This window comes from Spea bombifrons, chromosome 10 (genome assembly GCF_027358695.1).
Source record: "Spea bombifrons isolate aSpeBom1 chromosome 10, aSpeBom1.2.pri, whole genome shotgun sequence".
NCBI classification, from domain to species: Eukaryota; Metazoa; Chordata; class Amphibia; order Anura; family Pelobatidae; genus Spea; species Spea bombifrons.
The window spans coordinates 370,001-385,000 of NC_071096.1; the positions used below are offsets into that span (position 1 = coordinate 370,001).

At 52.0% G+C, this 15,000-nt stretch overlaps 2 protein-coding genes across 2 annotated transcripts in view; both read right to left on the minus strand.

Annotated features, from left to right (window-relative positions):
• PRMT3 (protein arginine methyltransferase 3) overlaps positions 1–10,750 on the minus strand; it is a 31,016-nt gene extending 20,266 nt beyond the window's left edge. The window contains exons 1-10 of the mRNA XM_053448838.1: positions 10,623–10,750; positions 7,851–7,965; positions 7,303–7,385; positions 7,106–7,155; positions 6,911–7,013; positions 5,805–5,958; positions 4,699–4,843; positions 2,530–2,595; positions 2,250–2,371; positions 73–172 (exon numbers count right to left, since the gene is read on the minus strand). Coding sequence (XP_053304813.1) covers positions 73–172; positions 2,250–2,371; positions 2,530–2,595; positions 4,699–4,843; positions 5,805–5,958; positions 6,911–7,013; positions 7,106–7,155; positions 7,303–7,385; positions 7,851–7,965; positions 10,623–10,644 — 960 coding nt within the window. The 5' untranslated portion in view covers positions 10,645–10,750. The remainder of the gene's footprint in view (positions 1–72; positions 173–2,249; positions 2,372–2,529; positions 2,596–4,698; positions 4,844–5,804; positions 5,959–6,910; positions 7,014–7,105; positions 7,156–7,302; positions 7,386–7,850; positions 7,966–10,622) is intronic.
• A 2,684-nt stretch (positions 10,751–13,434) lies between these two features.
• The window catches only part of HTATIP2 (HIV-1 Tat interactive protein 2), a 4,884-nt gene continuing 3,318 nt past the window's right edge, over positions 13,435–15,000 (minus strand). The window contains exons 4-6 of the mRNA XM_053448660.1: positions 14,227–14,364; positions 14,036–14,097; positions 13,435–13,931 (exon numbers count right to left, since the gene is read on the minus strand). Of these exons, the coding sequence (XP_053304635.1) occupies positions 13,709–13,931; positions 14,036–14,097; positions 14,227–14,364 (423 nt within the window). The 3' untranslated portion in view covers positions 13,435–13,708. The remainder of the gene's footprint in view (positions 13,932–14,035; positions 14,098–14,226; positions 14,365–15,000) is intronic.

The following is a 15,000-nucleotide window of genomic DNA, read 5'->3' on the forward strand; positions in this document are numbered from 1 at the left end:
AGAACTGCCCGGGAAGCAGCATGAAGACATGTTATTCTGAGACACGCGTGTCGCTAGCGTGTCCAAACTCACCATCCACTCAGATATGATGACGTCCACCTTCTCCACCGGCAGCTCCACCTCCTCGATTCGCCCCTTGATCAGAATCACCGTGTCCTCCAACTTATTTAACCTGCGGGGGGTAAATTCATCTGCTGATTCAGGTAGATAACGGGGGCTCAGAGAGACCCCCACACCCAGAACCCACTGGAGGCAGAACGGCCCCCATCGGCCCGTCCAGTCTAACGACTCAAACCTTAATCAGCCGTGGGTCTCGTCTTAGACTCAGGAGTCGTATGTCTATCCCATGCATGTTTAATACCCTCTACCACTTCTGCTGGGAGGTTGTTCCACTTCTGCACCTCCCTCCCAGTAAAGTAACCCTTTCATTCCATCTAAACCTCTGAGCCTCCGAACGTGCGCTCCCCTGACCGTAAATAAGGCCCTCTCGGCTGCTCCCTCGCACTCTTTGGACACGCAGCTCGCACGTTATCAAAACGCACCGAATTCCTTCATTTTCTGCAATAAAAAAAAACTGCTATATTTGCTTTTCCCAAAACCACTGACCGTCCCCCGAACTCCTCCGCTGCCAAACACAGCGAGCGGGGGGGAGAGAGGGGGGGGGGGGGAGAGCGAGCCGAGGGGGCGAGAGAGAGGGAGAGCCGAGGGGGCGAGAGAGAGGGAGAGCCGAGGGGGCGAGAGAGAGGGAGAGAGACAGAGAGAGACGGGAGGTGAGAGAGAGATAGAGAGAGACGGGAGGTGAGAGAGAGAGACACGGGAGGTGAGAGAGAGAGAGAGACACGGGAGGTGAGAGAGAGAGACACGGGAGGTGAGAGAGAGAGAAAGAGACACGGGAGGTGAGAGAGAGAGAGAGAGACACGGGAGGTGAGAGAGAGAGAGAGACACGGGAGGTGAGAGAGAGAGAGAGACGGGAAGTGAGAGAGAGAGAGACGGGAAGTGAGAGAGAGAGAGACGGGAAGTGAGACGGGAAGTGAGAGAGAGAGACGGGAAGTGAGAGAGAGAGACGGGAAGTGAGAGAGAGAGACGGGAAGTGAGAGAGAGAGACGGGAGGTGAGAGAGACGGGAGGTGAGAGAGAGAGACGGGAGGTGAGAGAGAGAGAGACGGGAGGTGAGAGAGAGAGAGACGGGAAGTGAGAGAGAGAGAGACGGGAAGTGAGAGAGAGAGACGGGAAGTGAGAGAGAGAGACGGGAGGTGAGAGAGAGAGACGGGAGGTGAGAGAGAAAGACGGGAAGTGAGAGAGAGAGACGGGAGGTGAGAGAGAGAGACGGGAGGTGAGAGAGAGAGACGGGAGGTGAGAGAGAGAGACGGGAGGTGAGAGAGAGCTGCGAGATTTGCCTGAACTACAACTCCCCGAGATCAGCCGTTTTTGGGATGAATAATATTTCTGTTGTAAGAAGAGACAGGAATCGCGAGAGCGTCGGAGACTGAGACGGAACGGAAGGGAGTTTTACTTTACTGAGAGGGTGGTGGATAACAGCCTGCGCGCTCCATTCTTCCAACCCCCCCCCGCGTCGTGTGCTGAACCAACCCCTCCGGACGCCAACTGACCCCCCACCCTGCCAGCCTCGCGCGCTCAAAAACCCAAACCCCCAACTGACCCCCCACCCTGCCAGCCTCGCGTGCTCAAAAACCCAAACCCCCAACTGCCCCCCCCACCCTGCCAGCCTCGCGTGCTCAAAAACCCAAACCCCCAACTGACCCCCCCCTTCCAGCCTCGCACACTCAAAGACCCAAACCGCCCATCCACCCCCCCCAAACCCCCCCCCCCCCCGCACGCCAGCCCCGCGGAAGAAATAAACTCTGGAAATAAAGCAGCTTTTCATGAGCGGCAGAGAACAGAATCAATTAAGGGTGAATGTTATTGGCGGCACCGTCGTTCCTCACCGCGGGGGCCGCACGCTCCTCACCGCGGGGGCCGCACGCTCACTCTTATTTCTGTCTCTTCTCCGCTATCTCGCTGCACTCCGGGAATCTCATTAGACGGGTCATTAGAAAGGATCGCAGGACGGGCGAGAGGACGTGAACTCCTGAACCTGCTTCTGGTTTGTCACGAGACGGCTTAACAACAGCAGCCCATGAGGCGCGCGGCACCCGCGGCACCCGCGGAACGGAGGCGTGCGACATGAGGAGTGGGGTAAATCCTGTCCCTATCTCCCCTCAGGGGCAGTTGGCGAGAACGGCCCCTCACCGGATGACGTCCATCGCCTGGTAGATGATATCCGACTGATCCACGCCGATCACCCGCTTCGCTCCGGCTCTGGCCGCAAACATGGAGAGGATGGCCGTGCCACAGCCCACGTCCAGAACCACCTGGGGGGCAGACGGGGGCATTACTGGGGTACATGCCAGGCTGACGTGGTACACGCACAATGACGTTTACTCCATTCATAATAAACGGGGCTCGGTCGGGGGGGAGTAAGACCCCCATACCCAACAACCCCCCGATGCCCCCCCCCCACGGAGCTCACCTTGTCCTTGAAAATGTGTGGATTCCGGTAGATGAAGTCGCGGTAATTTTCGGTCCGCACCGCGTCCTGCGGGGGGAATCACAAACACGCAGATTGACACGAGTGCCACAACAGGCTCCCCCACGTCCCGCGGACCCCACAGACTACATACCCGCCGCCGGTAACCAGCAGAGAACACATATCTCGGCGGGACGTTCTTTATTTAATGTATGCGTACGAACGACACGCGTGTGCCACGCAAACAAAGAGCATCATTTGTGGCTCATATTCACATTATTTGTGTAATTGCAGCAGTAGAAAGGGTTAATCCCACGAAACGCTCCGCGTCACTAATTAAACGAATCCGTTCTCTGAGCGCAGGGGCAACGCATACAGACATCAGTGAAAGGGTTAATTTCCTCGCCGTCACCTTAACTCTTAGCGCAGCGCAGGCACGGCCCCAGATGCGGGGATGGAATTGATTACGTCGGCCGAGGAGATTTTCCGGCTCACTGATTTCCCGATTGCTGCCGAGACCCCTGACGGTCAGAAAATCTTTATGTGAGAAGCGAATCACGTATGATGGGGGCCTCCAAACATACCTGTGGTCAAGTACAGAGCCCCGCCGCCCAGGGCAGAGTACAGACCCAAACCCCCCCCCCCCGGGGCCAGAGTACAGAGTCCCTCTATCTATACATTATACAGGGGGCCGGTCACTGATTTATCTATACATACATTATACAGGGGGCCGGTCACTGATTTATCTATACATTATACAGGGGGCCGGTCACTGATTTATCTATACATACATTATACAGGGGGCCGGTCACTGATTTATCTATACATTATACAGGGGGCCGGTCACTGATTTATCTATACATACATTATACAGGGGGCCGGTCACTGATTTATCTATACATTATACAGGGGGCCGGTCACTGATTTATCTATACATACATTATACAGGGGGCCGGTCACTGATTTATCTATACATTATACAGGGGGCCGGTCACTGATTTATCTATACATTATACAGGGGCCGGCTCGCTGATTTACACATTATACGGGGGGGCGCTGATTTATCTATACATTATACAGGGGGTCGGTCACTGATTTATCTTTACATTATACAGGGGGTCGGTCACTGATTTATCTATACATTATACAGGGGGCCGGTCACTGATTTATCTATACATACATTATACAGGGGGCCGGTCACTGATTTATCTATACATTATACAGGGGGCCGGTCACTGATTTATCTATACATACATTATACAGGGGGCCGGTCACTGATTTATCTATACATTATACAGGGGGCCGGTCACTGATTTATCTATACATTATACAGGGGCCGGCTCGCTGATTTACACATTATACGGGGGGGCGCTGATTTATCTATACATTATACAGGGGCCGGTCACTGATTTATCTATACATTATACAGGGGGTCGGTCACTGATTTATCTATACATTATATAGGGGCCGGCTTGCTGATTTATCTATACATTATACAGGGGCCGGTCACTGATTTATCTATACATTATATAGGGGCCGGCTTGCTGATTTATCTATACATTATACAGGGGGCCGGTCACTGATTTATCTATACATTACACAGGGGCCGGCTCGCTGATTTATCTATACATTACACAGGGGCCGGTCACTGATTTATCTATACATTATACAGGGGCCGGCTCGCTGATTTATCTATACATTATACAGGGGGCCGGTCACTGATTTATCTATACATTACACAGGGGCCGGCTTGCTGATTTATCTATACATTATACAGGGGCCGGCTCGCTGATTTATCTATACATTATACAGGGGCCGGCTCGCTGATTTATCTATACATTATACGGGGGGGGGGGTTAACTGATTTATCTATACATTACACAGTGGGGGGCTTGCTGATTGGACAGATCTTGGCACAGGGGTCCGCTCACACTTCGGTCATGCTGGACAATAAAGTGAAATAAAGTTTAACGCGCGGAGGTCGCCCGATGATCCGACTCCTGACATCCGCAGCCCTACATGTAACATGTAGTAACACGTGTAACATGAGGAGCGCTGCACACGCTAACCTCCCAATGTCACGGCTAAGGTCCATGTAATGGCCTAACGCAGCACAATATATATGGAGTCACATCAAGCACATACAATAATTAACCCTTTAATCCCTCTAACCTTCAGCATCTCCTCATGTATCCCAAAGTGTCCGTAAGAGCTAAAGTAAACGCTGTCCTCGTCTTCGTCCAGGTCTGCCACGGCCCCGCTGGAAGAAGACCCCCGTCCAACGTCCGCCGTCATCACAAAATCCCGGGCAAGTTGTCTGCAATCAATCGGAAACGGCCGACAGGTCAGCGACCCGAGGATAATGCGAACAATCACACGGCGCAAGCAAGGGAGCCCCCTGCTGGCCCACACGGCGCATGGCATCCAATTCACACACATCATGCGGGGGGGACATCGCACACACCGTGCGGGGGGCATCAGTGACATCGCACACACCGTGCGGGGGGGGGCTTCAGTGACATCGCACACACCGTGCGGGGGGGCATCAGTGATATCGCACACACCGTGCGGGGGGGGGGGGGGCGTCAGTGACATCGCGCGCACACACCGTGCGGGGGGCGTCAGTGACATCGCACACACCGTGCGGGGGGGTATCAGTGACATCGCACACACCGTGCGGGGGGGGCTTCAGTTACATCGCGCACACACTGTGCGGGGGGCGTCAGTGACATCGCACACACCGTGCGTGGGGGGGGCGTCAGTGACATCGCGCGCACACACCGTGCGGGGGGCGTCAGTGACATCGCACACACCGTGCGGGGGGGCATCAGTGACATCGCACACACCGTGCGGGGGGGCTTCAGTTACATCGCGCACACACTGTGCGGGGGGCATCAGTGACATCGCACACACCGTGCGGGGGGGCTTCAGTGACATCGCACACACCGTGCGTGGGGGGGGCGTCAGTGACATCGCGCGCACACACCGTGCGGGGGGCGTCAGTGACATCGCACACACCGTGCGGGGGGGCATCAGTGACATCGCACACACCGTGCGTGGGGGGGGCTTCAGTGATATCGCACATACCGTGCATGGGGGGGGCTTCAGTGACATCGCGCACACCGTGCGTGGGGGGGCTTCAGTGACATCGCGCACACCGTGCGTGGGGGGGCGTCAGTGACATCGCACATCAGGGGGGGGGGCGTCAGTGACATCAGTGTCCCGGGGACGAGCAGCGAGTGGATTTACTCTTTTACTTTTTTTTTTTAGGTTTTTACCTCATTTTGTGAAGGTCTTCCAGAGCCAGAGCTAACTTTGCCTCGGCCGCCTGAGCTCGACTCTCCGCGCGTCTGCAGTGAGTGCAGGCGGACCGGGCGCCCTCGGAGCTCTCGTCCCGGGAGACATCCATGCAGACATCCACGTCGTCCACGTCTAAAACAAGGTGTGAGGAGCCATTAGAGCGCACCCTCGGCACAGAGGAGCCATTAGAGCGCACCGTCGGCACAGAGGAGCCGTTAGAGCGCACCGTCGGCACAGAGGAGCCGTTAGAGCGCACCGTCAGCACGGAAGAGCCATTAGAGCGTACCGTCAGCACGGAAGGGCCATTAGAGCGCACCGTCAGCACGGAAGAGCCATTAGAGCGCACCGTCAGCACGGAAGAGCCATTAGAGCGCACCGTCAGCACGGAAGAGCCATTAGAGCGCACCGTCAGCACGGAAGAGCCATTAGAGCGCACCGTCAGCACGGAACAGCCATTAGAGCGCACCGTCATCACGGAAGAGCCATTAGAGCGCACCGTCAGCACGGAGGAGCCATTAGAGCGCACCGTCAGCACGGAGGAGCCATTAGAGCGCACCGTCAGCACGGAGGAGCCATTAGAGCGCACCGTCAGCACGGAGGAGCCATTAGAGCGCACCGTCAGCACGGAGGAGCCATTAGAGCGCACCGTCAGCACGGAGGAGCCATTAGAGCGCACCGTCAGCACGGAGGAGCCATTAGAGCGCACCGTCAGCACCGAGGATCCATTAGAGCGCACCGTCAGCACCGAGGATCCATTAGAGCGCACCGTCAGCACCGAGGATCCATTAGAGCGCACCGTCAGCACCGAGGAGCCATTAGAGCACACCGTCAGCACGAAGGAGCGATTAGAGTACACCGTTAGCACGCTCTCTACCACCTGTACTCAGGAACCATTCGGTCCTAACAGAACCTGCAACAAACCATCACCATCGGTGCCAAAAAGGCAGACGCCCTTTAACCCTCCGTTACTCGCAGATCGGTGATTCCAGGAAATACTGGCAAGCGATAACGGCCCCCGCGTTCCCCAAACGGGCCCCCGCGTTCCCCAAACGGGCCCCCGTGCTCCCCAAAGCGGCTCGCTCACCAAACTGAAGAAGAGCGTCGTCCTTTATAACCGGCATCAGGAACTCGTCCTTCTCCCAGGGCAGCGGCTCGCGCACGTTCTCCAGAGACTCCGCGCTGCACCCCTGAAAAAAAGCCAAACGTCATAAACGTGACGCAAGAGAACATGGATTCCACACGGAACACGCATGAGATATGCAGACAGGTATGTACTTACCGTGGACCTGATGTAGTTAATTAGCTTGATGTAGCCATAAGTGTCAAGACCTTCAATAAGGAAAAGAGATCCGTTAGAATTCAGCCAATCACTGAGCCCAACACAGGTCGGCAGACGAAACGCGGACGCCCGGTGGCAGGCGGTAACAGTTACCGGCAGGCGGTCTCTGGCGGCCCGTGTAAGGGGTTCACACGTACCGTGCTCTCTCACCGCGGCGCACACGTCGAAGCGATGCTGGGACTTGCAGTGCACGAAGGTCTCCGCAGCAGAACAATCCACCCTGAATACACCAAAAAGAGACCCCCAAAGCTCAGTGTTAGGGGGCTCTGTCGGGGAACCCCAAAGCTCAGTGTTAGAGGGCTCTTTCGGGGTACCCCAAAGCTCAGTGTTAGGGGCCTCTGTCAGGGTACCCCAAAGCTCAGTGTTAGGGGGCTCTTTCGGGGAACCCCAAAGCTCAGTGTTAGAGGGCTCTGTCGGGGCACCCCAAAGCTCAGTGTTAGGGGGCTCTTTCGGGGTACCCCAAAGCTCAGTGTTAGGGGGCTCTTTCGGGGTACCCCAAAGCTCAGTGTTAGGGGGCTCTGTCGGGGCACCCCAAAGCTCAGTGTTAGGGGGCTCTGTCGGGGCACCCCAAAGCTCAGTGTTAGGGGGCTCTGTCGGGGCACCCCAAAGCTCAGTGTTAGGGGGCTCTGTCGGGGCACCCCAAAGCTCAGTGTTAGGGGGCTCTGTCAGGGTACCCCAAATTCACCTTTCACAAAACAGGCAGCGAACTTCAGCTCTGGCCCCTTCATCATCCTCCCAGGCTGCATCGTCACCGCTGTCACACAGTTCAGGCATCTCGTCGCTGTCTCCCTCCTCCAGCGCTGCTCAACCATTTACACAACGAGACCCCATTTTATTCCCAGGAATTGGCTTTACACAGAATCCGTGTAACACGCGTGACTTTGCAGAGAGTTTAATCTCCCACATCACTGATTTCACGGCACATTACAAAGGCCGGCCCCGGAGAGCTTCTGTATAATGTATAGTTAAATCAGCAAGATGCCCTGTATAATGTATAGATAAATCAGTGACCGGCCCCCTGTATAATGTATAGATAAATCAGTGACTGGCCCCCTGTATAATGTATAGCTAAATCAGTGACCGGCCCCTGTATAATGTATAGATAAATCAGCGAGCCGGCCCCCTGTATAATGTATAGATAAATCAGTGACCGGCCCCTGTATAATGTATAGATAAATCAGTGACCGGCCCCTGTATAACGTATAGATAAATCAGTGACCGGCCCCCTGTATAATGTATAGATAAATCAGTGACCGGCCCCCTGTATAATGTATAGATAAATCAGCGACCCGCCCCTGTATAATGTATAGATAAATCAGTGACTGGCCCCTGTATAATGTATAGATAAATCAGTGACCGGCCCCCTGTATAATGTATAGATAAATCAGTGACCGGCCCCCTGTATAATGTATAGATAAATCAGCGACCCGCCCCTGTATAATGTATAGATAAATCAGTGACCGGCCCCTGTATAATGTATAGATAAATCAGTGACTGGCCCCTGTATAATGTATAGATAAATCTGTGACCGGCCTCCTGTATAATGTATAGATAAATCAGTGACCGGCCCCTGTATAATGTATAGATAAATCAGTGCCCGCCCCCCTGTATAATGTATAGATAAATCAGTGACCGGCCCCTGTATAACGTATAGATAAATCAGTGACCGGCCCCCTGTATAATGTATAGATAAATCAGTGACCGGCCTCCTGTATAATGTATAGATAAATCAGTGACCGACCCCCTGTATAATGTATAGATAAATCAGTGACCGGCCCCTGTATAATGTATAGATAAATCAGTGACCGGCCCCTGTATAATGTATAGATAAATCAGTGACCGGCCCCCTGTATAACGTATAGTTATTTCAGTTAGGAGCCCTGTATAATGTATAGTTAACATTAATTGGTTTAGCTATAAGCTCACGTCTGCCAGCAGGCCTGATAAGCGTCGGATTTGCAGGGGTAGTGGATGCCGGAGAAGCTCCGGGGCTCCTCAAGTAAAGTAAAACCCCAACATCTGACAGAGAGAGCGAACACACGACCCGCATCCCTCTGTATTATACCCCCCCATATATTACAACCCTCTCTGTATTATACCCCCCATATATTACAACCCTCTCTGTATTATACCCCCCATATATTACAACCCTCTCTGTATTATACACCCCCATATATTACAACGCTCTCTGTATTATACACCCCCATATATTACAACCCTCTCTGTATTATACACCCCCATATATTACAACCCTCTCTGTATTATACCCTCCATATATTACAACCCTCTCTGTATTATACACCCCCATATATTACAACGCTCTCTGTATTATACCCCCCATATATTACAACCCTCTCTGTATTATACCCCCCATATATTACACGCCCCCATATATTACAACCCTCTCTGTATTACACCCCCCATATATTACAACGCTCTCTGTATTATACCCCCCATATATTACAACCCTCTCTGTATTATACCCCCATATATTACAACCCTCTCTGTATTATACACCCCCATATATTACAACGCTCTCTGTATTATACACCCCCATATATTACAACCCTCTCTGTATTATACCCCCCATATATTACACGCCCCCATATATTACAACCCTCTCTGTATTACACCCCCCATATATTACAACCCTCTCTGTATTACACCCCCCATATATTACAACCCTCTCTGTATTATAACCCCCATATATTACACCCCTCTCTGTATTACACCCCCCATATATTACAACCCTCTCTGTATTACATACCCCCATATATTACAACCCTCTCTGTATTACACCCCCCATATATTACAACCCTCTCTGTATTACACCCCCCATATATTACAACCCTCTCTGTATTACACCCCCCATATATTACAACCCTCTCTGTATTACACCCCCCATATATTACAACCCTCTCTGTATTACATACCCCCATATATTACAACCCTCTCTGTATTACACCCCCCATATATTACAACCCTCTCTGTATTACACCCCCCATATATTACAACCCTCTCTGTATTACATACCCCCATATATTACAACCCTCTCTGTATTACACTCACTCTCCCTGTATCACACACACAGCATGTATGTATGTATCACACACACTTTCGTCTTTGTACAGCGCTGCGGAATCTGTTGGCACTTTATAAATAAATTATAATGATAATGATAATAATAATCATAATGTATGTATGTGTCTGTATCAATGTAATGTATGTTATGTATGTATCTCACACACACTGTATGTATGTATGTTATGAATGTGATGTTATGTATGTATGTATCACACACTGCGTGTATGTATGTATGTATGTATGTATGTATGAATGTATGAATGAATGAATGAATCACACGCATGTTATGTAATGTATCACACACACACACACGTTATATTAGGTATCACACATGTTATATTATGACACTGACACACACACACGAAGCCCTCACATGTCTCCACGCGCTGCGCCATCTTGGTTTCCGATACGACAGGCCCCGCCCACCAACATCCGGTTTCTAGCGGGGCTCGGTGTGCGTCCTCGTCGTTTCCACAGTAACCAACCGCACGCTCTCCAGGACGTCATCAGCTCCCAAATGCGTCGCGGAACTACCGATCACCGGCTAGGAGCCGAACGCGAACGTGTTATAGACGTGTATGTATATATAACACATGTTCCACACAAACACCTTAACATATACACAGCATGCTACACGTACATACAACACATGTACATGTAACACAGAACATGCTAATCACATATATAACTAGAAGAGAGAAAGAGAGAAGACCGTGACAACCGGACACAGAAACACAAAAACACACCCATACACTGACCTTAACACATAGAGACACACCAACACACACTGACCTTAACACATAGAGACACAACCATACACATACACACACCCCAACATGCACAGTGACCTTAACAGAGAGACACACCAACATAAACATACTCACCAACACACTGACCTTAACACATAAAGACACAACACACTGGCCTTAACACGTAGACACAACACCAACATACTCATGCTCACCAACACCCCCATACACACCAACACATCCATACACATTGACCTTAACACATAGACACACCAACACACACTGACCTTTACACAGAAACACACCAACACACACCCAGACCTTAACAGAGACACAACACACCCAAACACACAGACCTTAACACAGGGACACACCAACACACACCCCAGACCTTAACAGAGACACAACACACCCATACACACAGACCTTAACACAGAGACACACCAACACACACCCAGACCTTAACAGAGACACAACACACCCATACACACAGACCTTAACACAGAGACACACCAACACACACCCCAGACCTTAACAGAGACACAACACACCCATACACACAGACCTTAACACAGAGACACACCAACACACACCCCAGACCTTAACAGAGACACAACACACCCATACACACAGACCTTAACACAGGGACACACCAACACACACCCCAGACCTTAACAGAGACACAACACACCCATACACACAGACCTTAACACAGAGACACACCAACACACACCCCAGACCTTAACAGAGACACAACACACCCATACACACAGACCTTAACACAGAGACACACCAACACACACCCCAGACCTTAACAGAGACACAACACACCCATACACACTGACCTTAACACAGAGACACACCAACACACACCCAGACCTTAACAGAGACACAACACACCCATACACACTGACCTTAACACAGAGACACACCAACACACACCCCAGACCTTAACAGAGACACAACACACCCATACACACAGACCTTAACACAGAGACACACCAACACACACCCAGACCTTAACAGAGACACAACACACCCATACACACTGACCTTAACACAGAGACACACCAACACACACCCCAGACCTTAACAGAGACACAACACACCCAAACACACAGACCTTAACACAGAGACACACCAACACACACCCCAGACCTTAACAGAGACACAACACACCCATACACACAGACCTTAACACAGAGACACACCAACACACACCCCAGACCTTAACAGAGACACAACACACCCATACACACAGACCTTAACACAGAGACACACCAACACACACCCCAGACCTTAACAGAGACACAACACACCCATACACACAGACCTTAACACAGAGACACACCAACACACACCCCAGACCTTAACAGAGACACAACACACCCATACACACAGACCTTAACACAGAGACACACCAACACACACCCCAGACCTTAACAGAGACACAACACACCCATACACACAGACCTTAACACAGAGACACACCAACACACACCCCAGACCTTAACAGAGACACAACACACCCATACACACAGACCTTAACACAGAGACACACCAACACACACCCCAGACCTTAACAGAGACACAACACACCCATACACACTGACCTTAACACAGAGACACACCAACACACACCCCAGACCTTAACAGAGACACAACACACCCATACACACAGACCTTAACACAGAGACACACCAACACACACCCCAGACCTTAACAGAGACACAACACGGCAACATACATATACTCACCAACATACACACTGACCTTAACACAGAGACACACCAACACACATATACACACCAACATACTCAAATACACCAACATACCAAGACCTTAACATACACACACTGACCTGAACACCTAGACACACATCAACACACCCAGACACTGACACTCACCCTTATACTAACGCACACACACACACAGACCAACACCTTAACACACATACCTTAACAACACACACAGATGTTCACACAAACACATGCTACACACACCACTTACCCTCAATACATGTTCAGTGCAGCCTGCAGAGCGTGAGCCGCCACTCGGGACTTACCACGCATATATATATAACACAGAACATGCTACACACATACATGCAAAACGCCGCTCAACACAACTCCTGGGAGTGAAACACATGTATGTAGAGTGCAGTTACATGGCAACACGCAGCGACCGTGTGCTAAGGGTCGTACAGTGGGTGGGGAGGACCTTTAATGTGATGCCCTGACTCTCCCCAGCACGCATTCACCCCCTCGGCAGCACGCATTAACCCCCTCGGCAGCACGCATTAACCCCCTCGGCAGCACGCATTAACCCCCTTTACAGTGTATGTACCCAGTGTTGCTGGTATGCCCTGGCTTGTGTCCCCGTGTCATGTCTCGTGTGCTCCGTGTCGCCTGACACACAGACCAGAACACGCAGCAGTCAATTCAGTGTCACCTTTATTGCTTGCAGCACCACACAGTAATCACGTCACAGGCAGCAGGGGTTAATGTGTTTTAATATTAGAAACCACACCGAAGCAAAATGTTGGGGTAATTACGGGCATCCGTGACAATAACTGCCCCCGTTAAGCTTGGGACATGGCGTTTTACCCCACAGCGGAGTATTTCTGCGGGGCGCCCGCGTTACCCCGCGAAGCGGCTTTTACCATCATACACGTTCTTCCCTAAGCGAACCAATGGGTGGAAGGCACTGATTAACCCTTCGTCTCCTGCAGCTTCCCCAGCGAGTGAATAGCTTTGTTCTCCAGCAGCTCCGTCTTCTTATCGCTCTGGAAGACGGCGTTATTGAGCATGGCCTTTACCAGGGTGCTAACGGGCACGGAGAACGCGGTGGGGAACACGTATGATACGGGAGCCAGCATCTTCCTGGCTATCCACTCCGCGGGCCGAGACTCTTGTCTGTCACACAGCAAAACGCTGCAAAGCAAGCAAAGCACACGCATTACACACGGAAAAATAATATCCGGGAACTAATCCTTCCTACCGGGGACAATGACCGGCCGAGGACGCCGAGAACTTACGCCGGTCTGAAGATAGAATATCGCTCAAAGTCCAGCTCCTCGACTTCGGCCTCCACTTCCCCCTGAGAGGAGAATAAAGGTGAGAGAGAGGCAGATGAGATGTCCATGCGCGGCCGGACACCACGCATGCCCTCTGCTCCCGCCTGCTGCCGCGTCTCCTGGAAGGCTTTTCACAAACCGCTTGCACTGACCTTGACCCTCAGATAGAGGAAAGAGCTCCTCTTATCTGCCCCCTTGGTGGACTCCAGGTTGAAGTGTTTGCAGCCGCCGGCTTTGGCCAGCTGTGCCGACTTTAGGACGTAGTCGTGGTCGACGCGGATGAAGCCGGCCTGGATGGAAAAATGAAAACCTCAGTTATGCATAAGGCTTCCCCAGATGTGAGTCGGGGTACTGGAAGACATAAAGGGCCAGCCTGGACAAGCGGGGGGGGCTGCTCCGTGGTATTAATAGTCAATGCTTTGGAAACCTTGGGCCTAGAGACTTTCACCGGCCATGCGCGGCGCATGGTCACCCTGCAGCGTAAAGCGACACTCGAGAGAGCCGGCCAATGGGAACGGCTGCTGCCGACGCCACATTCCTACGCATCCACGGCCATGAAAGGGGTCATTTTATTAAAGCGAGTCCCTCGTTTTCTGGCGTCGGGACTAAACCCTCCTGAATGGAGTCCTGCTGGAAATGAATGTGACGGACAGGCCTGATTAGCCACGCTCCCCTCACGACCAGGAGCCGGCGTCCCTGCTTAACAACGGACAATTTCAACTAAAGACCAAGCCGCCCCCCGCGACTGAGCCTCCCACGCTTAACCCCTCGGCCACGTTCGGTCGCCGCAGCCACCACAATCACCACCACAAACGGTTAACCAGCACTGGAGTCTGAGGTCTCTCCTGGGCCACCGACGAGCGTCATCACCCGCCAGAGAACCGAAAACACGGGAAAAACACGCAACGTCTCACGCGTTAGTAAAT